This window comes from Manacus candei, unplaced genomic scaffold (genome assembly GCF_025592945.1).
Source record: "Manacus candei isolate 608988 ecotype Guabito, Panama unplaced genomic scaffold, ASM2559294v1 h1tg000041l, whole genome shotgun sequence".
In the NCBI taxonomy this organism is placed as follows: Eukaryota; Metazoa; Chordata; class Aves; order Passeriformes; family Pipridae; genus Manacus; species Manacus candei.
The window spans coordinates 6,479,798-6,506,418 of record NW_026138089.1 but is presented as its reverse complement, the minus strand read 5'-3'; the positions used below and the strand labels follow the sequence as shown (position 1 = coordinate 6,506,418).

General features: G+C 39.4%; 1 protein-coding gene across 3 annotated transcripts; it reads left to right on the top strand.

The window, feature by feature from the left end:
* Positions 1 to 445: 445 nt before the first annotated feature.
* On the top strand, positions 446 to 25,358 carry TXLNG (taxilin gamma). Of its 3 annotated transcripts, XM_051795034.1 has the most exons (11): positions 446 to 901; positions 2,431 to 2,496; positions 9,614 to 9,926; positions 10,611 to 10,702; positions 13,994 to 14,164; positions 14,904 to 15,098; positions 16,518 to 16,637; positions 17,636 to 17,710; positions 20,341 to 20,433; positions 20,993 to 21,088; positions 22,068 to 25,358. In XM_051795034.1, exons 1-11 carry the CDS (start codon positions 605 to 607, stop codon positions 22,386 to 22,388), a joined length of 1,839 nt encoding a protein of 612 aa, XP_051650994.1. In that variant the 5' UTR covers positions 446 to 604; the 3' UTR covers positions 22,389 to 25,358. The 3 variants fall into 3 exon arrangements, with proteins under 3 accessions (XP_051650994.1, XP_051650995.1, XP_051650996.1); XM_051795035.1 differs by lacking the exon at positions 2,431 to 2,496 and having other exon boundaries at positions 448 to 901; XM_051795036.1 differs by lacking the exons at positions 446 to 901; positions 2,431 to 2,496 and adding an exon at positions 1,357 to 1,378.
* Positions 25,359 to 26,621: the final 1,263 nt, after the last annotated feature.

Here is a 26,621-nt window from a genome sequence, read left to right as displayed (position 1 = left end):
AGGAGTGCAGGTGACCCTTGGCAGCTCCATCCTCCCCTCCGTGTGTCGAGTCCTTGCTTCCACAGGCGCGATCCTTAAGCCTAGAGAGGAGCCCCGTGGCGGGGCGGGCTCCGGGGGCGATGGGCCACACCCACGGGCACCTCCAGGAGATACGCTCCGTGCAGCTCTGGCCTCGGCTACCCCTGCAAAGCGATTCCTGGCAGAACTTCCTTGCGCACCTCGCTCCGCCCGCACACACGCCCTGCTTCTCCTGCAGGAGCAGCAACTCTGCTGAGTATCACTGAGGATCTCCAGGAGCCTCATTGGAGATACCCAAGGACCGTCTGGCCGCGATCCCGTGCCGTGTGCTCTGGGATGACCCTGCCCGAGCAGGTTGGACCAGAGGACCCGCTGCGGAGCCTTCCAACGCGCGCCACTCTGTGACTCTGCTGACCCCGCCGCCACCTCAGGCCGTCCCGCGGGCACCGCCCCGCGCCCTGCGCCGTCACGGTCACGCCGCTGGGCTGGCCCCGACTTCAAAGCCGTGCCCAAGATAGGAATAGCGACAGGGGAGGCGGGACACAGGGCGGGGACCAGCCCCCACTGACGCCGCTCCCCTGCGGCCATGCCGCGCCCCCGGCCCTCCGCAGAGGAACTACAACTCCCGGCACTCCTCGCGGCGGGGTGGGGCGCGGACCCCCACGTGGTGCGCAGAGCTGCGCGGCGATTGGCCGGAACCGGGAGGGGGGCGGTTCCGCGGGGAGCAGTTCCGGTGCCCCGCGCTCGGCACTTGTTTGGATGCTGCCGTCACATCATGGCGACGCGCGGGGGCGGCGGCGCGGCGGGAGCGACCCGGCGGACCCGGAGCCCGAGCGGCGGCGGCGGGGACGAGGCGGCGGCGGCCCCGAGCGGCAGCCCCGAGGTGAGGCGGCTGCGCGGTCGGGGCCCGGCGGGAGGGCGCTCCGCCTCCCCTTCCCCGCCGGCTTGCAGCGCCGCGCTCCCCGCCTGCCCCGTCCCCACGCGGCCGCCCGGCCCGGGCGCACGGGGCAGGGGCGGGCAGTGTCCCCGCCGCTCCCGGCAGCCTCAGTCCTGGGCTGTCCCCGAGGTCGGGCGTGTGTCGGGGAGGTGCTGGCGGTGGCCCCCGGGGGAGCTGCGCTTACCCCGCGGGGCCGGGGGCGGCCCCTCCGTGCCGCCCGGGGGGCGCGGGGCGGTCCCTGCCGAGCGCGGGCCGCTGGGGGCGGCAGCACGTGGCGGGCGCGGGGGCTGCGCGGCCCGGGGGGAGCTCTCGCCGCCTCCCTGGGGGTCCCGCCGGAGACCCCCCCGTGTCCCCACCTGGTGGGACCGGAGGGTGGTTCTACCCGCGGGGGCGGCGGGAGCGTTTTCTTACCCTTCGGAATAGGTAAAAAAAGGCATTTTTTATCTTTTTCCGTCCTCTGCCGAAACCACACTGAAAGTAGCGATGTCCCCAGTGATTTTACAGTAATTTCTAGTTGCGCGTCCGCGTAGGAAAAGCATGAAATACAGCTACTTGGTCGCGGAGCGGCAAAAACTTAAAATACGCTGCAATTCAGTGGCTGTATGTAATATCACCCACTGGATGTTTTCCGTGACAGAACTGCCTTGGTAATCTCATGTGCTGCTTAAGTATCTCATCCTGTGTCCTTACACAAATTCAAATGGCTTTTTGCAGTAACTTTTTTCTGTGGTGCAAAGGATAATAGCATCCCAGAAATAGTAACTTCGTGGTGCTGGTGGTTGTTTACTTTGGCTGCTAGAGAGAGGTCTAGGAGACTTCGGAGCTAGTTTTCCCTCAATGAAAGCACCATCTTTTGCTATGTGTTTTCTGAAGATCTTTACTAAGAAGTGACTTGTAAGTAACTTTATTGTCTGTTATGAAATTAGATGATGATGATGTTTAAAAGAGAAAACAAAACCCCAAACAAACCTGCATTCCATATTGTTTCGAATATTCATAGTCAAACGGAATTTCATTTTTAAATGTGGTGAAATGTGGCGGGCAATGTAAAGCAAATTTTACTTTGAACTTTTTTCTCTGAATTAAAAATTGTTCAGCACTCTCTTGCAGATTTCCCTCCCCCTGCCTTGATACACAGGAGCTTCTTTATTTTTAGGTTCCTTGTGACCTGTTTGCATTGGGAATTCAGAACTTGTCTACCCTGCTTTTTCCAGAATCATACTGTGGATGACTAGAAAAATACTGGGTTTATAGTAAGGAGGAAGCGAAACCTCATTGGCGGAAGTGATTCATGCTATATTAAATGTTTTCTTAATTAGCACCTGTCTTAGATGCTTATATTAAAAAAAGGGTTGGTGAAATTCATAGCCCTTTGCCCTGCGTGTAAATGCACTAAAAGTTTCCGAGTAAATTTTGGGTTCCTGCAGTGAATTTTTTGCTAGAATTACAGGAAATGTTTGTCACGAATTTTTTAGGTCACTCAAAGAATCACCAGCAAAAGCAATTTTCATATAAAAGTGAAAGGACGACAGAGTTCGTTGGTAATGTTCCCTCTACCACTTACTACATGGTTAAAGCACACAGATTAAAATTGCACTAAAATCAATCAATCTAAACTAAAATGAACCAAAAATTGTCTACTTGAAAGGCTTGGGAAGGGGGGAGAAATGAGAAGGATTGGAAAGAGTAAGGATAAAAAGGAGTAAGGGAGACCCTCCTGTTGAGCCACAAGGCTCAGAGCAGACCCTCCTGCCAAACTTAGCCCCGGACTTGACCAACAGTTTAGGCCAAAGGTTTTAACAGCTTAATCAATAGTTTAAGTTATACAATTTAACAAAAGATTCTGTAGCATTTACTATAGCACAACAGTAACTCACTTGCAGGCCTCACTTACTTACTAAAGTACTTCAGAATCTCAGAGATTCACACATTCCCAGTATAGATACTATAGCATATTCACCCTTCCACGTGCACAGACCTGAAGAGTATGTGCCAGGTATATACCTGGGAAAAATTCCCCTCAAATCCAGGGAAGTACTCACGTCAAATGCCTTTCCATCTTCTAAGGGGGCAGAGAGTTGATCCTCGAGGAGTGGTATCGGCCCAGGCTCCATCAGCATTCGGCAGCGGTCCTCCAAGGATAGCAAACTTGGGGGTTTTGCTGACTCTGAGAGGTGCCCCCTCAGAGGGAGATGCTGGCCACAGCCCACTGTGGTCCAGGAGAGCTCAAGGGATCTCACCTAGGACCACTGTTTATAAGGTCTCAAGAGACTGGGCTTTAGTCATAACAATTTTTCATCCTAGCCACAGTTTTGGGTTGGTAACTTTCTTTGAAAGTTTGGTAACAAAAATATTGTTCCACTTGAGTTGTTATTCAGGTAAGAAAACTAAGTTTCCAAGGCTGTTTGTTAAAAACCAGAAGCTTGTTAGACATCCCTAGTTCCTGGGAGCAGACAGTGTTTCTGATAAACTCCAGAGGAACTCAACCCAGGTGCAATTCCTCAAGGACGCATTTCTGAGATCATGCTGTGGCCTGGGGCCAGGGTGAGGGGGTGAGAGATGTGCCACCACAGTGTTCTAATGTCTTAAGCTAAATGAGGGAAGAGATCATCTTTTTTTTTTTCCCCTCCCTTCTGTGGTTTCGTTTGAGGTAAATAAAAAAGCTTTCCTTAAAAGTAGGCATGCCATCTGTGTCATGAGGCCACTGAAAGAGCAAGAAAAAGAAGTGTGGTAAAGGTAACAGGAAAAAGTAAGGACCATAAGCAGGGGTTATATGAGAATGTAGGTGTCTGAACCAATATCAAAGAGCATATCTTGAATTGTACAGTATTAATAGTGGAATTCTGTTAGCATTGAGTCCGTATTGACTTTTATAAAGGTAAAATACAAATTTTGAAAGCAGGCATTTCTTAATTGTCCTCCTGCTGTGTTGGGACTTCTAACCTTGCAGTGCTTTGAAACTGGAGATGAGCAATACTGCAAGTGCCTCATCCAGTGTTTTGAAAGTAGATAAATGAGTGCATAGAACATAGTTTTTAATGTAATGACAGAACAGGGTGAAATGTTTGCTTGAGATGACTTTCAGATCTCACAACTGAGATCTGTGTTCAGTGGGGAAGCCACCTCAGAGGCCATTAGGTTTTCAGAAAGGTATAATTAGACTGCATGATCATTCAGGTCAGTGAGCACAGTATAGAGAAGTATTGCAAGGAGAAATAACTTAATAAGCTAGTCTTGTGGTCACATGTTTCTGAATAATTGTGTCTGAACCAGTGGATGAAGGTGTACCTGCTACAAACTTCAAACTTAAATTCCGTGGCATCCTAAAATGGCAGTTTTCCTGCAGAAGTTGTAAATAAAATTGCTACCAAGAATGACTGATTTTTCGACACAGTTGATACAGTTATGTTAAATAAAGTCTTCTTGAGTATCTGCACTGAAGAAAAGTCTATTACATACGTGTTTTCAAAGTAAACTTTTCTCTGTTAGGAGGGAAGAGTAAATTGTTGGGATGCCCGCAGCCTAAAATTTGGTATGAATCATAAACATTTATGAGAGATGCAACATACTTTTTTGCCACAATATTTTTTTTTAATGTAATTGGTCAGGATAAGGGATGTAAAACTTTTATGTCCAGTTGCATGTGCAGTAAGTTTGAAAATGTAGTCAGCTGAACAGTGTTGTCCAAATTGTCTATTTTGGAGCCTCATGCTGAGCAAATGATTATGTATTTACTTGTGTCATTAGATTGTCTTACAGTTGTGAAAATCTGGTTTATGTACACTTGTTTCTTCCAAAGCTTTCAGGATATTTCTTGAAAGTATTAGCAATTACAAAGGCTAAGATTGTAAGAATCTTTTCACAGCACAGGCCAACTGCTACTATGGGTATGTAGGAGATGTTTTGATAGATTAATGCTAGTACTTATATTTTTTAGGATAATTGGCTAACATACAGGAGAAAAAAGATGTTGGTGTAGCTACTAATTATGGTTTCTTTCAATAAAAGGTACAGAGAAGTGTTTTTAGGGAAAGATTGTGGTTTAGGGAAAGATTGAGTATGTGTATATATGCAGGAGTATGGAATACAGGTACACATAGAACTGACAATAAGCACAGTATATTTTAGGTAGCATTGTGTTACAGACTTGTGTGGGTAGTAGAACAAAAAAAATTATGGTTTGATGCATTTTTGGCATGGTGGTAGGACACGTTCCACCCAGGTGTCTGTTCTATCCATATATGCAGCGCATGTTGCTGAAGCAGTACTGTTTGAATGAAAGCTGGCTTAGGCTCTTGTGGTCATAGCCAGTTTCATAAATAGGATATCTGTCTTGTACTCTGATCAGTTAGGTATGAAGTAAGTAGAGTTTTCCTGATGTGCACCTTTTTTGATCAAGGTATAAGTTGCAATAACAGAGCAGAAGACTGAATGAAAACTCCAGGGTGAGCAGGAGCATTGTTACCAGTAATTTTCTAACAGTCATCCTGAAGTTGATTGTCCTATAACTCTGCCTTAAATGGCTTGAAGATGATATGCTTTTCAGAAACGTCAGCATCTTGTAATAGCTGGTTTCACAGCCAGGTAGGTAGGAAATATCTTATTTTTTAATGGTAAAATTTTGATAAATAATTTTTGATCTTATGAAGTTGCACTTTTCCTGTGCAACATACCCGTTTTGCCTCTCTGAAAATCTTTCTAGGCATATAATAATCTGATTCTGTTCTGTCAGAATTACGAGCTACCTGAGGCTCAAGCTGGCTGGAAGCTGAGAGAGCATGGTAGCAGCTAGAAAAGGTAGCAGTGATTTCAGTAGAAGGACTTTGCTGGGGTAGTTTTGTTTTTATTCAGTCAGTACTGAATCAGCGCTATTATACAATGTACTGTGGGAAGTGCTCTGTTCTAGCTGGAATGTTAAACTGAGAAGTTCACTGATGAGCACACATTTGAAAAGATAAGAGGTAAGAGTTGGGGTTTTTCAAAACATTGCCTCAGTAAGGAGGGAGCACTTTCAATGATATGATATGATACCTTATGATACCGTGGCTTAGTACTTAAAAGTTCTTGGTACGATGTTTATTATTGCTGCAATTTGAAGCTTGATACAGACCAAATCTGACACTACCTGTAGTTTTAGTGTTTTAATAATAGCATTGAGTATATGAAGGCTGTTTAGACTTTTGGTTAGTGTTTTTAATATCTAAAGTGACAGCTAATGTAGAAAATCCTTTGTTAGTCATAATAAGGAAATCATCTAGCAATTAGTGTTTGTGGCCCCTGTCAGGCAATAGCAGAACTTCTGTTTTATAAAAGAAAAACAAACCCTTTCTGATATAGGTTAAATAAATTAGAATTTTAATATGCCATGCCACTACTGTCAGATTTGCTAGAACTTATGGACTACAACTCGATAGATAAGAGTTTAACTGAAGAGGGGGTTTGTGGGTGGGGGGGCTGTGGTTTGGTTTTGCCTTTATTTTTTTTTTTTTTTATGTTATCAGATTGTTCTAGCTGCTGGTAGAACCACTTCTTTAAATACAGTATTCTAGCCTGTGGTCAGTAACTTGTAATTGTATTTAAGATAAGAAAACTGGATATTTTTACAAAGCCTGTCTGCTGCTACACTGAGCTTTGGTTTTGCGGGTAGCATACGTGCTGGTCAGTAAGCTTGGATTAGTTCCATGTTCACTGGAAAACTGAAAGAAAGTTGACCAGTTCTGTATATTTTCACCATCTTTACAATTTTCAAATATATTGGAGACTTGAAGGACACTTGTACACAAACATTTTTCTTCAATTTAGTATTCTGATAGGTTATTTCTAACTTCTCTGTTAAGACTTCAGAGAATGAGTCTGAAATTCTAAAAATCCTAGTGGGTTTTTGACAAAGGATAGAGAATATTCAAGAGTTTAGAAATAATTATTGTCAGTAAAAAATTGAACTGACACCTAATTTGACTTCAACAAAAAGCTCTGCTGAATTAATGAGGTGGTGGTGTTCACTTCGTCAAACTTCCAGATGCTGTAGAATATGCATGTGAATTGCCAGCTCTGAATTGATGTTTAGGTTATTATGATGGTTTGCTAGAAGAGAGATGGGCATATCATGACTTACTGGTCACATGTATGCCCCTGCCAGTATTTGTTCTTTTTTTCCCCAGAAACGACAGAATTTTCTCAGATGAAAAGCAGTGACAATTTTTCGGTTGTCTAAATTTGAAGCAATGCTTCTCATGAACATCATCTTCTCAACGGTGTTCAGTAGCCAGTGTTTACTATGTACTTGTGGTGAGGATAAGGTATTTGATGTTTAGTTCCTTGTGCTTTGACTGTGATTAGATTGACTTTTATTTTTTAGTGGCTCTCATGCTTTGGCTTCTTTCCAGTCATCCTGCTCGCACTTCTGGTTGGCAGGATTGCCTATTGCTGTGCAGTGAGCTGGGGTGAGGAACTGATCTGGCTGTAAATTATGTTAAAACAAGTTGCATGAATGTTGTTGCTAGCACAGAGGAGGTGGGTATGAAAAAGGGGAATGAAATGATAGCAAGAGCTGCTTGGGCAGTGCTGCTGTTCAGTGTGTAACCACAGCCAGTCCGGCCTTGTCAGCTCCTGTTAGCTGCTGGCAGTTTTGTGCTCTGCTTTCAAAAAGAAACTCTTAAGTCTGTCTATGGATATCTAAAAGTGTGGAAATGCTGTGCCAAACCAGAAACTTTTGAGTCTAGAGCAGACTTTCCCTGTGTTTTGCCAGACTTCTTAGGCACATCGGTTCATGTTCTACGCAATGGAAAAACTGCAAGTTTCAGCTGTTATGTTGGGAATGCAGGTGCTCTGGTATCATGTTGTGTTCAGAATACTCAGGTCTTTCCTGTCTTGTCAATTTAATGTGGCACACTATATTCGGCTTCTGTATGAATCATGGTTTTTAGAGAACATCTGTGCCATCGTTTCAACCATTGGCTTGTACAGAAAGGTTAAGTAAGCTGTGCTGTTTTCACATTTCTTGTCCATTTTTGTGAAACATCTTGTTTATTAAGCTGACCCCAAACTTGCAGGGGTAAGCCTTTTGCATGCCCATGGAACACCCACAGTATAAGACAAGGAAAAAAATACCCATTTTACAGTTGACTTTTTAGAGATGTAAAACATTGGAATTGGTTATTTGTCACACCAATTCAATTACTGCATGACCTTTTTAGGCATCTATCAAGTGTGTTGTCTGACACGACTGGACAGTAAAACTGCAGTGCATTTATATTTGTCCATAAAGCATGTGCATGATTTCCACACTTGTAAAGAGCTGTGCAATGTGAATCTTCCTTGGTAAGTCAGAAGTTGCTCCTTAACATCTATACAGATTATTTGCAGTTAAAAAGCTTATTGTCCTGTGTGAAAGGTACTGTGTGAATTCCATCTTCTCAAGGATGGATCTTACCTTAAGATAAGGTCTAAAGCAAGAAACTTGCTTTGAGAATAGAGAACAACAAAGCTGTTATGCATGAACATTGCAAAAAGGATATATATGTGTTTAATGATTTTAAATAACTCTTTCAAGGATGCTGAACAAATTGGAAGTCAAAATATATCTCACAATATGTTATTAGTGTTGGCTGCATTCCTTTGATGTTGGCAAATTCCTTTTGAAGAAAAAAACAGTCCTGTGCAGAATATAAAACCCAGTGTAAACTCCTGGCTTTAAGAATTAGCTCTTTTTAAAATATGAAAATGTAAGATAATCTGAAATTAATTTGTGCTTAAACAGTATAACTGCATATAAACAAGCCCTGTTTTTATAATTCCTTGTGATTTTAAGGAAATTTACTTTAGGTTCACTGAAAAAAACGAGAAGGATCCCTTTATTTTGGCAGTAAAGTTGAGTTCAGCTCTGATTATCGTGCTTTTAGCTATCAGTGCACATTGTATAGCAGGGTTGCAAATGGGCAGGAAAAGAATACCCAGCCACCTCCATATAGTTCCAAGCCTCTGCAGTGTAACCAAATGAACAAAACAAAACCACACCCAACCAAACACCCTTGAAGTTCTCATCATCCTTAAATATCTTTAGAAACTGAGAATGCTGTTCAGGAGATTGAGAGAGGGTCTGTAACTGCTTGATAAGCTATAGAGTGTTGTATCAAGAACATCAGGTATTCTGCTCTAAAATATGAACATATCTCTGCAACATTAAAACAACTGGTGACATTTAACTTTTTGGTTAAATGATTTTGCATTTTTGGAAGTCTTTAGAGAAAGTGGTGTTTAACTGAGCAAAATTAATGAATTGTTAAATACCATAGGTAATAGGACTCCAAATATGACACCAGTTAATATTCACTTCTTGGATGATTTCACAGATGAAAATTTTACCATTTCAAAAACAGATATGCTTCTGATCCTGCTTATCATTTTGTGTTATAACAACCAATATTCTCCCGTTAAGAGCTGCCAGTCATATTTGGCATTGTGATTGAAGTCATTTGAGCTCTTGCTCTCTGTCATTGAAGCAGTGCGTTAATGTATATTTCTTTAGACTTCCTAGCAAGTGGTTTTGGGTTTTTTAAATTTTACTCTAATTTGTTCATGCAAAAGAAGGCTGGAAGTTTTCATTTTAAACACATTTGCTTGACTATTTACTTCCACTTCCTCCTTTCTGTTCTAAAGGTGGTTGGTGCTACCATGGAAGAAGCTGGATCTCAGGAGATGGGAATGAATAACCAGGATCAGCTGGTGAAGAGCAAATGCAGTGAATTGTCTGATACAGCACTGCAGCACACGCAGTCCAACTGTTATGGCCTGGAAAACACAGGCACATTGGAAGAGGCTGAGTATATCACAAAGAACAGAAAGCACCTGGGATCCACATGCTGCTCCCAAGAGTCTCGTGAGGAGACTCCTGGGAGAGAAGAAGCCCGTACTGATCCACCTGATGGCCAACAAGATCCAGAGAGTGAAAAACACAAAGAGAAAACTTTGGGTATGTTCTCTTCGGCATTTTGATTTTTAAATAGCTTTAATATTTTTGTCAAATAGCTAAACGCATTTGCTTTGTCTCAAATTTACTCTGTAGCCAAAAACTTGTCACCTTCAACACGATACTTTGAGAAACTCTGCACTTCTGCTTAGGAGAAGATAGTTCTTAATGCATATGTAAGACTCCTTCAGCTGTCAATGCTATTTTTATAGGAACTTTAATAATAATAACAACGTGGTAATTGCTAATCAACTTTTTTAATTTTCTGGTTTGAATCTGGGATTGCGGTGTTCAGTGCTGCCAAAGCACAGCTGATAATTAAATTCCAAAAGCTTATTAAAAAAATTTGTGTAATTATCCTTTAATAGCAAAACTCAACCTTTTAGATTTCATTTTTTTCAATTTTTTCTTTTTATCTATGTTATCGTAAAACTGAAATATTTTTGTGGTTTTAAGAGTAAAGTAATTTTTTGCTATGTAAGATGTTGAATGGTACATAAGCCAAGACAATTTTATTCTTGCTCTGATGATTTCCCATTTGTTAACAGTTAGGATTATGCAGCTATCAAACCAGAGAGCAACTTAACTCACTAATTTCTCATGGATTTATATTTTACTTCTGAAGACAGGCTACTTTTCTGGTATGTTTTTTTTCCTCAGTATCACTGTCTTTCATCCATTTCATAGGAAAAGAAGTGTTATTATTAATGCAAGCCTTGAATACACTTTCTACTCCAGAGGAAAAGCTGGCAGCTTTGTGCAAGAAGTATGCTGATTTGGTAAGTAATTTGTAAAGATAGCAGGAGTTATTCATGTGTTAATATTAACTGTGGAATGCAAGCACAAGTAATACAGGACAGTTAATGATTTTGAATATTTTTAATGTTGGGAAAAAAAATAGGACACTCAGACTGACTATGAATATTGCTTTAGCCAAACTTTCCTGTAGTCATTTCACTTCTATGTGACTGCCTAAACCCAAATTAAAAATAGGTTTTGATATCTTGGTGTTGAAGCATACTATTAGGATTAACAGAAAAGCTAAGAGTTCTTTTGGAAGTAATAATTTTCCTAGTTTTGTCTGTTGATTAATGCTTTTGTGCTAATGTTTTATAGGATAATGTTTTATTTAAGACAAAGAGTACATATTGTCTTACAGAGATTTTGGGGGGAAAATATTCAGTTATGTTTAACTCAGTGATTTTTGGGGAATAGGGGACGTTGGAAAGATTTTGCTTTGTGCTTCCTGATCATGCAAAGGAACGGATAGAAAAATATACATTTCTTCACTAACAAACCAAAAAGAAGCAGTTCATAAAGTGCATTCCTACCTCAAGTAGGCGAAATGATAATTTATTCTCTAAATTAATTGATCACAAAATCAGAGGGGTAGGGGAAAAGGCTCATAAGTTTCACTTTCTAGAATGTTCCTGGAGACAACAACGCTGGACTTGTTTGTCTTGAGACAGGGACAGACAGGAATGGAAAGACTGGAAATACAGTGTGTATATGCTTTCCCACCCTCTTTGTAGTTATAAAATGAATATGAACTAAAGACATAATTGAAAAGCTTAACAAAAGCATAAGATTATCTTTCTGTAGATGTCAAGTGTATCATATGCAAATGTTTCTGAAAATGACATAATGGCTGCACAACATGACATAATTTTCCTGAAATAAATTTTTTTCCTTTGAGATTAATAATGTCTCCAAAACTTTGAAGGTGATCTAGTGGGTAGTCTTTTTACTCATAGAGACAATATTAATTGCTTAAGGACTGACTTACATTAGTTCTGTTAAGGAAATCCCAAGTCCTCCTTGGAGGTCTGTTACATTTTGGCTTTGTTTTTCTTGCTCTTTCTCACGTGTTCTTGTTCACATATATTCATTTCCTTCAAAACTAGCAGCTTCTCTAAGAAGTCACTTTCATTAAAATGAAAAACAATAATAGTTCTATAGTGCAACTCAAGGATGGGGGAGCCCACTTAAAAATGAGCTTTCATATTGTGAGAGAAAAATGCAATAAATGAGTTGGTTCTTGTGGGCAATTGCTTGTGCATGTGATGCCTTTTGTATTTGAGCAAACAGCTCCCATTTCAACTCGCACTGGTGATGATGATGGCCTGCATGAGGAGCTAGGCCTGCATGAATCCCTCAATTTTGCAGAAAGAAAACAGTCTGCACTATCTTCACTTTGAGTTTTACTGCTGAAGGAAGGATCTCAAAACAACTGGGGAACAGCTAGACCAAATTAATTGTAATTTCCTTCAAGTGGCTTGGCAATCAGAAGAGATGTGATCGCGTTAAGTTTTTTGTCCTCCCAGAAGATGATCCACAGTTGATAGGTGCAGTAAGCATTCAGAGTCCATAGGTAGTCACCACCATGGAAAACCACTTACTTTCCTCAAGATGCTCAGAGTGGCTGGGAATCTGGGTGGGAGCTTGTCTGGGTGTAAGAGTAGCTTTGTTTTGGCCAAATGAGTCTCAGAAGTACACCTGTTTCCCTTAGAAAGTTTAGGTTGGATCTGACTCTGTTCCTTTTAAGATGCATTTTTTTCTTCATGATTGTGGTGGTAAACCACTGGCATAGGTGTCAGCTTTAATGCCAGCAGAGGTTTGAACTGTGTATGACAGTGCACCTACAATGCTTTTTTTCTTTTTTTAAAGATTCATCATCTTTAAAGCTCACTGTCAGGTTTTTCAGTGGTGTCTCATGAAAAGGACTGTACAATAAAGGTAGGAATGCCTCTCTCCTGGCAAAAGATCTTCAACATTTTTTTTTTCCTAATTTGGAATCTATCAGGAGATCAGTCTGTGATGCAGGAAGGTTTGCATCCATGGTGATGTGTCTCACACTGGCACGCTTTTACAGGCCTGAAGTTTCATAGGTATGCAAACAGTAGAGCCACTTGGAGTGGTGTTTTCTGGCCACCCAAGGAAAGAGCTTTTTATGTTTGGATGTGAAAATATTTCTTTAACATTCTTCTTCCCTAAACTAGATTAAATATACATTTAATTTACTGTTGTCAGGGAGGTCATTTATTTGTTCTTCTGTGCTTCAGCATTATTTTGAGCTCTTTCAGAAAGCCAGCATTTTATTATTCTTCTATCATAGTGATGTTCCTCATTGCCAGCCCTCTTTTCCTGTGGTGTCCTGAGGCTGAGGCACTATCTAATGAGGAGCAGAGTAAGACAACATGGTTGCCTTCTTTGCAATAGAAGAGACTCTGAACATGGTTTCTCAGGGAGCCCAAAAATTATGCATAATGGATAATCCTGTCAATGGGACATTAATGCAAGAAACTTCTGTTCACTGGATATTCATAGAATAGATTTTGAAATATGTATACAGAGTTTAACTGTGTTATCTACCATCTAAACAGCCTAAAGGAAATAGAACAAAAATTTTGCTTCAGATGGTTGAGACTGCAGATCTGTTAAGTCATCAAAGTCTGGGCTTTGTAGCTTTATTAGTATTTGACTTGATTTGTCAGGGCAGCTAGTTTTGTCTGTTCCTTTCTGAAATACCATAGCATTTCACAAACTTGTATCAATTACTGCTTCTCTTGGTAGGAGCTCCTGCTGATAAGAAGGAACTCTGCTCTGCACAGTTATGTGGTTTTTCTTTTTGATAGTAAAAACAAGACCTGCTGAATAAACGGCTGTGTGTACCTTCCAGATAAGAGTGGGAAAAGTTGTGACTTGTTGAAAAGCCAGTTTCAGTTGGCTTTTAATTGTATTTACCACGTCCTCCTTTCTCAGGGCTACTCTTACCCCTGTAGCTGAATGCAGGCTGATAGCTCATAGTCAATGACAGGTCCATGGTGCCTGTTCCCCAAAGCCAAATGTTTTTTAAGTTGGAATTAGTATATTTTCATCTTTTGTCCTTATACATTTAGAATTCTCTGCAGGATTATGGTAATTTCTCTTTAAGATCAGCTTGGGTCTTAATAAAATTTAATTTCCTTGTTTTAATCCAAAATGTTTAAAAGTTTCTTCAGTCTGCTCATCTAGATGCATAAAGGTAGTTTCACCTATGTTTATTTAACAAATTTACTCTCTAATGTTAGTTGGAGGAGAGCCGGAATGTTCAAAAGCAAATGAAGATACTGCAGAAGAAGCAAGCACAAGTTGTGAAGGAGAAGGTCCACTTGCAGAGTGAGCATAGCAAGGCCATTTTGGCACGTAGCAAACTGGAATCTCTCTGTCGGGAGCTTCAGCGTCATAACAAAACTTTGAAGGTTAGTTTGTTTACATAAATTACAGTGCTGCTGGTGGTGGAAATATTACTTACTGGTCACTGCTTAAAATCAGGAGTGCTGCTTTTTACTTGCCACTTTGCCCATTACCTGTACCTGTAGGAGATGAGTGGCATGTGGTTTAAGTGTAGCTGATTTTAAGGTAAAGAATGTGGGGATAGTTGACTCACTGAGGTTTTTTCCTCCTCAAACCAGTTCATATTACTTGCAGTATTTGATCTTGTATTTTTTCTGGGACTAGTCCTGATGACTGCTGGAAAAAATAGCACAAGTGAAATAATAGCAGCATGAAATGGCAGGGTATCAAAAAAGGCTTAATTCTGTCAGAATATAATGGATGGGAGTGAAATGGAAAAGAACCAAGAGATTCTTATCTGTGATTGCTGTAGGAAATTTCATTATAGTATCAATGCTGTTTTTTACATCTGAGAAATTCTGACACTTGCAAAGGTACCTATGTAGCATCTTAATACCAACCTCTCAGTAATGTTGGTAGTGGTAAGGACAAGATTATCTAAAAGTTTTGGAATTTCTAGCTTCTTTACTCCACACACTTTACATGGATAGTCAGCTTAGCATATTATGATTGTGGCTTGTATTAGTTCTAGCAGTCTAGAACTTGAAACAGTACAGGAGTGAATTATCACTATTGTTTCTGACTCAAAAATATGAAAAAGGTGCATAGTTTGACCTGAACACTTTTAATATTCTCTCATAAAAGGAAGAAAACATGCAACAAGCACGTGAAGAAGAAGAAAGACGGAAAGAAGCAACTGCACACTTCCAGATTACACTGAATGAAATTCAGGCTCAATTGGAACAGCATGATATACATAATGCCAAACTCCGACAGGAAAATATCGAACTGGGGGAAAAACTGAAGAAACTCATTGAACAGTATGCACTGCGAGAAGAGGTGCTTACACTATACTTCTAATGGGATTTTATTAGTTCCTTGACTTTAAGGATGAGATAATTATTGAAAGGGGAGCAAAACCTCCCATTCTTTACAGCCCTTGTATATATAATTTTTATATTATTCTTTTTACTTCACTACTGAGAAAAAATTAATAGCTGTTTGGCCCACTGTCTGCCTTTCCTGCCTGGTTCTGAATATCTAAATTGAAGATGTGTTGGAAGAAGTCTTTCACAGTGAAAGTGAGCAAATAGAAATAAGTTGTCCAGAGGTTGTGGAATCTCTGTCTTTAGAGATATTCAGAACTCAGCTGGGCAAGGTGTGCATAACCTGACCAGGCTTTGAAGCTGACCCTGGTTTGAGTGAACTAAATGACTTCCAAAGGTTGCTTCCAACATAAATATATATTAATAGTTGAAGTTGTTAAAAATTATGACTACACATTATAATGGGGGGGATATAAGAGTTATTCTCTGTCTTATTTCTTTTGATTCATTAAGGTTGCGGTTTTCTTGGGAAGCTCCCTTATGTGCTCTTGATGGCATAGAATCAAAATAAGCTATCATGCTTTAAGAATATATTTGGCCTGGTATCATGGAAGTGTCTCTACTATAGGGCTAACCGAGCTGGCTTTAATTGGCACCAGGTTGTGAGCTCGCTGCCTAAGCTACAGTGGTGGAAAACAGCCAATTCTCCTTGTCCAAGAGAGAACTGAACTCCATGGAGTCCTACAGCTAAGATTAGTTGGCTGGTTCTTAGTTGGCACAGGAGGTTTTGGAGTATTATTTCTCAGCTGTTTCTGAGGGGTTGTTTTTTTTGTTTGGTTTGAGTTTTCTGTTTTGTTTTAAATCTGGATCAATTAGAAAGCTCTCTGTAAACTAGTTCTCCACCTTTTGCGATGATGGAATATTCGTATCTACCATGAGAGTATATGGGGAAGAGAAAAGGTAGGAAGCAGCCTTGTGCTACTTAAGAGATGGAAGTAAGACCACAAATATTCAGTGATTGGCAGAATTTCATCAGTTAAATAAACTTGTTGCAAACTTTGCTTATTTTGAGCTTTTTTTAATTATGAGGACTAGAGCTTTTAGAAGTAACAAAGTACAGTAAGGATTAGAGGTATATCAACCAACTTTAGAAGTAAGGATGTAGACTGCTTGCTACAGGATTTTTGTAATGTCTGGTGTGAAGTGATTGTTACCAATTTTGTAAAAACAGGCACCTGGCTTCTGTGAAGGGCAAAAAGGGGTGATTATAATGCATGGAGATAGAGGGGAAAAAAGCATGTAAAACACTCTTCTGCTGCTTTTTCTTTTGCGTGAAACTTCTAAACAATGTCCATCTCCCCAGACACTACACTTGCTGTCATTGACTAGCAGATTCTGTATTTGACTACTGTGGTTTTCTTTTCTCCTTTAGCATATTGATCAAGTGTTCAAACATAAGGAACTGCAGCAGCAACTTGTGGATGCCAAACTTCAGCAAACTACTCAACTTATTAAGGAAGCAGAGGAAAAACATCAGCGAGAACGGGAGTTTGTAAGTTAATTAATTCTATGTTAAAAGAAATAAAACCTACCAAACCAGACTTTCCATGATTTAAAGCAAATACATGATTTAAATACAAATTGAGGGAACTGTCTTTTGAAAGTTAGGATAGAGTTCATCAATTAGACTGAAATTTAAGTTTTGTGTATGATGCTTAAAATATTAATGCCCATACTAATAGGCAAGTAATGTTACTGCTTGCATTTTCTCAGCAAATGTGCTGAATGTCATTTAGATTTTTCTTGGGCTGAGAAATGGGCTGAAACACCAAAGGTACTTTCTTGCAGTCAAGAGTTGTAACCTCTGTTTTTATGCCATAAGAAATAAAAAATGCAGAATAAAGCATGTGCTCTTCTGCATTGTCTGCCCCCCCCCCAAACTATGGATGATATTTTATTGGTATGTTGATATCAGCAATTTACTTGCAGTCTTCTAAGCAGTTTTCTTACAATATATCTGTAACTTCTAGGCAACACTCTTGCTTTTTCTGTACAGTCTTAAAATGATCGGTGTCGGATTGTTCTATTTTTTAACGTAATTTCTGAGTCATAACTGATGAAAATATCTTCAAAGATGAACCTACAAAATGGTGACAAGTTGAAGCAAAATTGATTTGAACTAGTCTGTAAGGGTGCTATTAGTGACTAGAGAAATGAAAGTTGAAAATAAGTTACAAAACAGTTATAAATTACGTACAGTTTGTTAATGAACTGTTAATAAATTTAGTGATTCAAACTTGCTACAGAAATAGAAATATTGAGACATTTTTCTAATTGGTAGCACGAGTCAATAAAAATCTCTGCATGGCAATACATGCTTTAAATTGTATATATGAAAGTACAGTATAGTAGTAAAAAAGCCCATGTGAGAAAACATGGTTGAATAGCCCTTAGGTGACGTTAATGTTTATTTATTTTTCATCATAGATCAAGTTAAGCCATTTTTAGGAATACTTTTTTCATTATGTGGCTTTTTGCATTGTTTTTTAGCTGCTAAAAGAAGCTACAGAGTCCAGACACAAATGTGAACAGATGAAACAACAGGAAGCTCAGCTGAAGCAACAGGTATCATTTTTAATGGAGAGATCTTCAGCAACAGTTCTGAAAAGAAAATACCAAGACTGTAGTGAACATAATGCAACATCTGAAAAAACTTAAAATTCATCAGATGCTTGTGAAAAGTACTTGGTATTTTTTAAAATTAAGTCTTATATTTAATTTCCAGTAGGTAGCTCTTCAGTAGTGAAGCATGAATGATGATCAGTAAACTTGCTGTTTAATACATCTGGAGAGTACTGTTACTGGAAGGTGCTAAACACTGAATTTCTGGAGTTAGTGTCCTTTTAAATTAATAGTGTTAATATTACAAAGACTAGAATATATGAAATCTTGAGAAGAAAGGTTTAAGAAAGTTTAGCTTCTCTGAAGCTGTTGTTCTCTCTTTTTATCTTTGTTTTTTTTATGTAGCTGTTCAGGACCAGAGAGGCCTTTGTGACTATAAAGAGTTGGATGGGGATTTTTACCCTGGCATGTTTTACAATCTGTTTCTTACTGTTTCCATCTCATCCCGGAAGGATGGAGGATTGGGAACAAGCAATGTCACATTTATCCCTGTAGTTATTCGGATTTAGTAACCTGAATATCTCCGCCCACAAAAAAACCCTGCAGTCTTCAAATTACTTGTTTACTGTAACATAAATGTTACAGCAAAATCCTCTGTGAGAGAGGAGAGATGGGCTTTGGTTCTGGGTCTGACCTGCAGTCATTGACCACACATGAACTCAGCACGTAAGGCACAGGGAAATGGTAGTTTCATGGAGCATCAGAGCACCTGAGAAGCAGTAGCTGTTCCGTTCACTGCATGTCTGTTACTGCTTTAGTTGAGGTTTTATATGAAGTCTCTGTCCTGGTTTCAGCTGAGATAGAGTTAATTTCTTCTCTGTAGCTGGTACAGTACTGTGTTTTGGATTCAGTGTAAGAATAAGGCTGATAGCACACTGATGTTTTGGCTATTGCTAAGTTGTGTTTATCCTAAGTCAAGGACTCTTGTGTCTCATGCTCTGCTGCTGAGGAGGTAACAAAAATCTCCAAAATAACTGTGAGAGAGCATAGCCAGGACAGGTGACTCAAATTGGCCAAAGGGATATCACAGACCATAGAATGTCATACCCAGTATATAAACTGGGGAAGTTGCCCATAAAGGGGCTGATGGGGGTTTGGGCTTGGGGTCTGGCACTGGGCAGCAGGTGGTGAGCAACTGTATTGTGCATCACTTGTCTTTTCCTTTTTATTATAATTTTTATTATATTTTACTTTGTTTCAATTATTAAACTGTTCTTACCTCAACCTACAATTTTTACTTTTGATTCTCCTCCCTATTCCACCGGGTGGGGAGTTGAGGTGAGTGAGCAGGTGCATGGTGCTTAGTTGCCAACTGGGCTTAAACCATGGCAGTCTCTTTGAAAACTGTTCCATGCCCTTTTTTTCCATGCTTACTGTATCTAATTCTTTTCTAGGCTTTCCAGGAGTTATGTTTAAAGTGTGTGTGTATGTGTGTGTAGTTCAGTGTAATCATACACATCTTCATCGGACTTGAATGTACGAGTATCCAGATGCTTCCAAATAGGTCCTTTTTTTCCACACTTAGTCTTTTATGGTTTTTTCCTAGTTGGTTACCCTTTATTTAAAATCTCACTGCTTTTTTTGCTGTGCTTTTTCAGTGAGTATAGTTTGTGGTTTCCTGGGGCTGACAGATATTTTTTGTAGAATAAGACGAGCTAGAAAGTTCAGCGACAATAATGGCAGAGAATCAGGATGTACTGCTGACAAGCTGGGCTAATTCCTTTTGTGTAATTTCCTTTGCTAATAGAGCAAAATACAATATTTCTGTGCTCTGAATTGTATTGTCCCGTATCCCCCAATGTAAGAATTGAGAGAACTGATTACTCTTCAGTAAGAATAAGAAGTTTCTATTAAATGGTCATGTATTCTTAGAACATCAAATCACACACTAAGTTGTTTGAATAAGAATCAAACTTTTTTAAAACTATGTTATTAAACATATTTTGCAGTTCTTTCTTGGTGCAGGGCAAAAAGTTTTCTGTCGTCGAATGTTAATGCTCTTGACTTTTTAAAGTGTAATGTTTTTCACTGTTACATTAATTTCTTGTCGATATGCACTTTCCATAATTTTTACTCAGTGGGTAAATTACATTGGTTGTGAATGTGTATTTTGATTTCTGGAATCAATCATGTTTATTTTGTCCCAGCCTTGGTTATTAGCTTTGGCTGGTTAAGGAGGAAAGGTAGGTATTTCCTAAATTTTAATTTCACTAACCATGTGCTGAATTTCCTGTAGATGTGTATGTCCACAGATCATTTTTTTCCAGTGGAGAGGTAAAAATGAGATAACAATGAACTGTGATGTCTTCCAACATTTTATTAAACATAATATTCTTCATACTTCAGAATATATTGCTGTTCTGTAAACACAGAACTCTACTTCACATATAATATAATTTGAATGGCATGTTTTCAGACAAGTTCTGCATGTTCCTTAAATGGAAATTATAGGATAGTTAAAAAAAGATTAGGAAATTCATGTTTTACTATTTCCAGTTTAATTTTGCCTTCCTTAATATTTTTGTATTTGTATACCACTGTTCATATTAATGTTCTTGCCTCTTTTCCAACAGCTTTCTCTTTATATGGATAAGTTTGAAGAATTCCAGACCACCATGGCAAAAAGTAATGAGCTCTTTACAACTTTCAGGCAAGAAATGGAGAAGGTATGTATAGGATTATCTATGAAAAGTAATACAAAAATAGAGAAGTACTATAGAAATATTATAAAAAGTAATATAGAGATGCATGCTATTAGTGGGTTGCATTTTAGATTTTTTTTGCCTTCTGAAAATATCTGGAGTATTTTGACATTTAATTTGGATTATAAAACAGGTCATAAGAATTTGTCATATTATGGAAGAAAATGTAAATTTTTCTATTTTTTTTACATACTTGCATGATATCTAAATCCTAATTTCAGTGTTTTACCCAATAATACTTCTCGTTCTCTTTGGCTGTGCTTATGTTTTAAAACTTCTTTTCCTGGAGCCTTTTATTATTTGTACTCAGAAGTTGCTAGTCTGTTTCTTTTAAGACTCAATTTTGTTTTCTTTGAATGCAGAATATGTATTTGTGGGGTTGATTTTATGCAGAAGCACTTCTCCAAAATAACTTGTTCAAACTGGACTTGGAAAATAACACTTAGAAGACAAATTACTCACATAAAACCACCTACGTTGCAACACAACCCACAAAATTAAATGTTTTTTTTATCTTTTGTAGATGACAAAGAAGATTAAGAAACTGGAAAAGGAAACCATTGTGTGGCGTACAAAATGGGAAAACAACAACAAGGCTCTTCTGCAAATGGCTGAAGAGGTAATTAACTTCTAAATAGCAGTATGGCTCAGCTTGAGTCTGAGTCCCAGAGAACTTCATACAGTTTTTCAGTTTTAGAGAATGGGAAGTAGTACACAGTAGTCTCTTCTTGGATTGTCAGCTTCATATTTTTTTGTTGTGCAAGGTATTGTTGTCCTCGGGCATGGAAAATGGAAGGCTGCTATGTAAATCTGAACCAATGGCACATTGGTTACTGTTTCATTGTTGGGATAATGTGTATGAAATCACAGGAGCTGAATGAATTGAATGAATTTTAATATTCTGAGTAAAGTTCAACCAGTGCTGCAATAAAAATCTGTTTTAGACATAGAAGACTGACATGAAGGAAATAACCCACGTGTAAGGGATCAGTTGCTTTCTGGCATTGCTGCTGCTTTTGAGGTCATGAGGTGCCATTACTTGTAGTTGGTGAGAGTGATGCTGTTCAGTTGTGCCTGCACTGCCTAAGGCCTAGTTCAGGTGTGTGAGGTGTGACATTGCCAAACCAGGCTGGGTCGTGTAGGTTCTGCTTATAGCACTGCTTATCTTTTTGTTCTTATAAGGAGCTAGTTAATAGAGCCAGGAGTATGGTACCTTCTGACCTGGATTCTGCTGCTGGATTGTGGATTTCCTACTTCTATGCCCTTCTCCCACCTGTAGTTGCCATTATATGGGTTGTAATTGATGGCTTTGTGGGATAAATTTGAAAATATCAGGGTCCTGGTTGATGCCTAGCTTTCACATAGCATTAAATAGTCATGTCGTCCTCATTGCTTGTTTTTGAAGGTGTCCATTGCCACTCCAGCTCAGACAAACCATCTGAAGTGTAGTTAGGTGAAGTTATTCTGAGGAAATTTGCTCTAGTTCAGCTGGATTAATTAAGACTTAATCTTTGGGATTAAATAGTGGTGATTCTTTTCATTAATTTAGGAAAAAAACCCAGTTGTATCACAGAGCTTTTATTTCTTTTGTCCTTCAGAAAACAGTAAGAGATAAAGAATACAAAGGCTTTCAAATAAAACTGGAGCGTTTGGAGAAGCTATGCAGGGCCCTTCAGACGGAAAGGAACGAGCTGAATGAGAAGGTGGAGGTGCTCAAGGAGCAGGTGTCTCTTAGAGAAGCAGATGTGGATCTAGCTGTGCAGGTGTTGCAGTCCTGCACACTCAACTCCCACGAGGAGCTGGGAACTCCCATTGACACGGAACCAGGAATCCAACCTGATGTGGAATCACGTGCGGCAAATAGCTCCGAAAAGACTGTCTCAACAAGTCCTGTTCCTGGCACTGAATCTGTAGACTAAAATGAAGTGTAAACACTGTATTGAGAGATATATTTTGTGTATAACTTTCTCTGTTGGTGGTAACTATTTGGTTTTGTGGTGAAAATTTTCTTACTTTTTCTACCATATCTGTATTTTCTTAGAACTACTGGACTTATGTGGTACAGGAAGCTGCATAGCAGCTTCAAATAGCTTAAACTATAAATTTTCCACAACTGTGTTGCACATCTGCCTCATTTTTTAAAAGAAAATATTTTTCCATAAAAGGATGCATGTGCGTTTCCTCCCCACAACACAAATCACTGTCGTGAAAGACTGTGTACAGATATAACATCGTTTGGGGAAAATAGTGACAGCAGGTCACTTTTTTGTTTTAAAGAACAGCACTCTGGTTTTGTTCATTGACTTGCCACTCAGTATACTAAAGATTACCAATTTTTCCAGTAAATTTATCTACATAAGGATGTCTAATGGCCAGTAAAAAATGTCAACTTTTCCCCCTAGTATGTTTTCATATATATGAATGAGAAAGTAAAGGTCCAGAATATAGTAAAAGATATGTGTAAAGGGTTTTATGTCCTTTGTGGTATGAAAAACACAGCTTTGAAATCCATTAATTTGCAGCTGGTGAAACAGGGTGTACAGCTTGTTGCAGACGTCTCAGGGTTGTGTCATAAAGGTTAGTTTGGACTGTTTGCCCTACCTGTGAAAATGTTAAATATAAATGTGTGAGAAAATGTACAGCGACGTTACTGAGTGGGATTTTGCAGTTGCGGAGCCTGTTGCACAGATGTTGGTCACATCCTTCCCTCTTAGCTGTAGTGTGTCCACCACATGGTTTTCCTGACTAGGAAAATCCATTACTGTCTAAGCAAATATCTGGATTATCTGGAGGGCTGGAAAGTAGAAACTCACTGCTGCAGGTGTGGAAGACAGGAGTCTGGCAAATAGGCTTTCTCTAATAGAGCTGGATTGTGACAAATATGTCGCAAAAAGTGTTAGTTAAACGTATTCTTGTTATAGTTGAACATGAAAATTCATGTACTTTTCCTGAAGTACAGTGTGGAACTTCCTGCACATTCAACCCCAAAGCTGTACCAGTTGGCAGAGTGCCTTCCCAGTCAGGTTATCTGGTAAAGATGGTACTTCATATTCTTACACTAACATACCACAAGCAGAGCTTCCTTGTTAACCTTAAACCATATTGTATTTTCCTAGAAAATTTGATACTGTCACTATGACTTCTTCTGAAAGAAACTAGGACCAACACTTATTTTTTTGGCAAGGCAACGCGTGATGTAACTACAAGCTACCCTTAACTTTAGTTCCCACGTATTTACTTTCTAGTTTTGGTTGCTGTCATTTTAAGAAATACGAACATGTATAGCCTTTTCTGGTACTTAAAGTTCTTTGCACTTACTTGGGAGGGAATTTCTGAATCAAGCACATCTCAACAAACTTCCCACCCCAATGACCTTGACAGTTTAGTGGCTAAATTACTTGAATGTTCAGGCTGCACTGAGCTCCTGATTCTTTTCCTATAGTAATGTAAGTTGAAATAACGTAGCTGTCTTTGAGAGAAGGTAAGGTTATAAATGTGTTTTAGCTCATACCACTAAGAGGAACTGTGCAAAACTGACATTTTTGAAATGAAGCAAATGAGAAGCTGGCCGTCTTTCTCCTAGATTTGTGTGGGTTTGGTGTTTGTGATCCAAGCACAATGCAGGAATGAAAAGAAGGTAGCAGTGAGCAGTCAGTCAGGTTAGACTCAGAGCTTTGAAATGTTGATCATGCTAACCGTATGGCATAAAAAATAACTGGAAAGAAGTGTTTCAGACTTGCTGTCCAAATTACGTGCTTTATAGAATCAAGCTTGAAAAAATAGTTTTTCTGAGAACTGGCTTTCAGCTTAACACTAAGCATGAAGTAATTTTCCTGAGGAAAGGTGAAAAACTTTGTATTTGATGCATCATACCGTTGGCAAGGTAGGACGTGCAGTTTTCTATTTTTACAATTTATTATTTGGACATTTATATCCTGAACAATTCTTTTTATATGCTTGTTCTATATGGAGGCAAGAATGAATTTTTGGTCCCTGCTGCAAGAATATTTTAAAGGGCTCATTTAGAGAAGTGACAGATGTATAGAACAGCAATACAAATATATTTGTTACTGACTAAACATGTAAATGAAGCAGAACGCCCCAAGGAAAAATCTTTTAAAACAGGGATCTCTTTCATCTTTCCTACCCTCAACATACTCATACCATAGCAACTTATGGTATACTGTACTTATGGCAAGCTGTACTTTGCTTCCTGAAACCAGTCGGTAGAGTCTCATTGCTTAAAAAGTGTTCTTTTTAAAAAAAAATTGATGTAAGGGATAAGCTTAGCACTGTCACTGATCTGCCATACTGCAGGCTATTGCACTGCCAGGCTGCAGCCAAATGGGCTCCAGTAGGGTTTTTAAGTAAACTTGTGTTACTGCCTTTCTCCCACTACTACAAATTGTTTCACTTGGGATGTAAACTGATGTAGCCTGAGATGAGTGTATCTAATTGTCAAAAACTCTGGGGCCTGATTGACAAGTTTCACCACGATTAAGCTGCAAAAAGCTAAATTGTATGCGATTCAAGACCCAAATATGTGTATACCTACACAAGTAAGTTAGGGCTGTATCTCTAATGTTTTGTCCTTCCTTTCATTACACCTGGTTACGTTACAGTTCAATTCTCAGGTGTTGCAGAAAATCTACCTCTTTGGACTGTAGATGGAAATAACTGTGAAAAAAGTGATGCAGAAATCTAGTTTGTGCTAAACACACTGCTTTATTTTTACAACCCATGTCTGCTTTCATGAGGAAAAATGATAAATGAACAGGCAGTCTTTGTTTTGCTTTTCAAAAACATTTTGTAGAGATTTTTCACTAATGTGAATCTGAAATTTTATCTACTCGATTCTGTATAGATTAAGTAAATAAGTATGCTTAATATACTGGACTCTGAGTTTTTCTTTAACATTATATTCATGTCTTCAAACTGAATCTACTGAAACTGTATTTATTTGAAAAACCAAGCGTGAAAATTGAAGATGTGAAATTCGAATTCAAGCGTATTGTTCAAGTGAGCTGCCCCGCAAAGGGGCTGTTCTGGGGTCGTGTCAGTGACTTGCACATTCCTGGCAGTAGTTCCTGGGGCACTGCACGGGTTGAGGGGTAGGTGAGTCCTGTGCTCACCTCACCTTGGCAGTGTCCTAAGATGAGGGTCAGTCAGACCACAGAGGGCAGAAGCTCTGGCTGGATCTACTGCACTTGCCTGCTTTGAATTCTGCTCAGGCCTTCTGTCTCCCAGAATTTAACTATCATAGTTCAATTGGTGCACTGTGAAAAATATGGGATTTTATGTTAAAAATCAGTTTTTTCAGTAAGTTCATCAAGTGCTCCCCATTCTGTCATACTATGTGGGGCCATTTGTTACTAATGTACGTTCCCTCACAGTTTCCTAATACTAAAAAGTGTTCTGTTTGCCTTTTTTGGCATAATCCGTAATGTTTACAACTTCCCTAAACTTGGTTTTGTTTTGGAACTGGTTTTGAGTTCAGTTTTCCTTTGTGTCTGTTTTTTCTAGGTAGCATTTAGAACTGCTCTACAAAAACATACTCTGATGTCTCTCTGACTCTTTGAAGATAGTATTAATTTTTTAATTGAAAAAAACTTGTTAACTTGTTTGAAGATAACTGTTGTGTTAAAGGTGAGCAACGTAGGTCCTAGCCCTGAGACATTTGTAGAGCTGTGCCAAGTATTTTGGAAATCCAAGTACACTGCCTGGTCTTAGATGCTCTACTTGTACTTCAGAGTATTCCCTCACATCACAGACTTGCCTCCTCAAAAGATGCTGTTTCTGCTCCTGTGTAAGCACCTCTTTTTCTCTCCTTTCTTTCAGTGTATGCTGATACTGGAGTCAAATCTCTTGTTACTTCCTTGGATCTCCCCAGTCTTCCTAAGTTCCTTATGAAAACAGGTCATATTTGCAAGCTTTTGCCAGAGGGAAATTTGTTTGCAGTTAATAGCGTGGGATTTTGGCTTTTTCCTTTTTCATCAGCTGCTAAGTCTCTCCTGTTAATGCACATGCACACACACGTTGAGCTGTACTTCTCTTGTGTAGATTAGGTCTGAGGGGAGAACCTCTTTCACCAGCTGCATTCTGAGCCCTCCAGCCTAGCTGCCAGGGCATCAGCTCCCTGGCAGACAGGCACA

Coding starts and splice junctions, on each gene's coding strand:
- TXLNG (XM_051795034.1), top strand. CDS start 605: ATGCCGCGCCCCCGGCCCTCCGCAGAGGAACTACAACTCCCGGCACTC. Junction 14,165..14,903: donor GTCATAACAAAACTTTGAAG/GTTAGTTTGTTT, acceptor CTCTCATAAAAG/GAAGAAAACATGCAACAAGC. Junction 16,638..17,635: donor ATCAGCGAGAACGGGAGTTT/GTAAGTTAATTA, acceptor ATTGTTTTTTAG/CTGCTAAAAGAAGCTACAGA.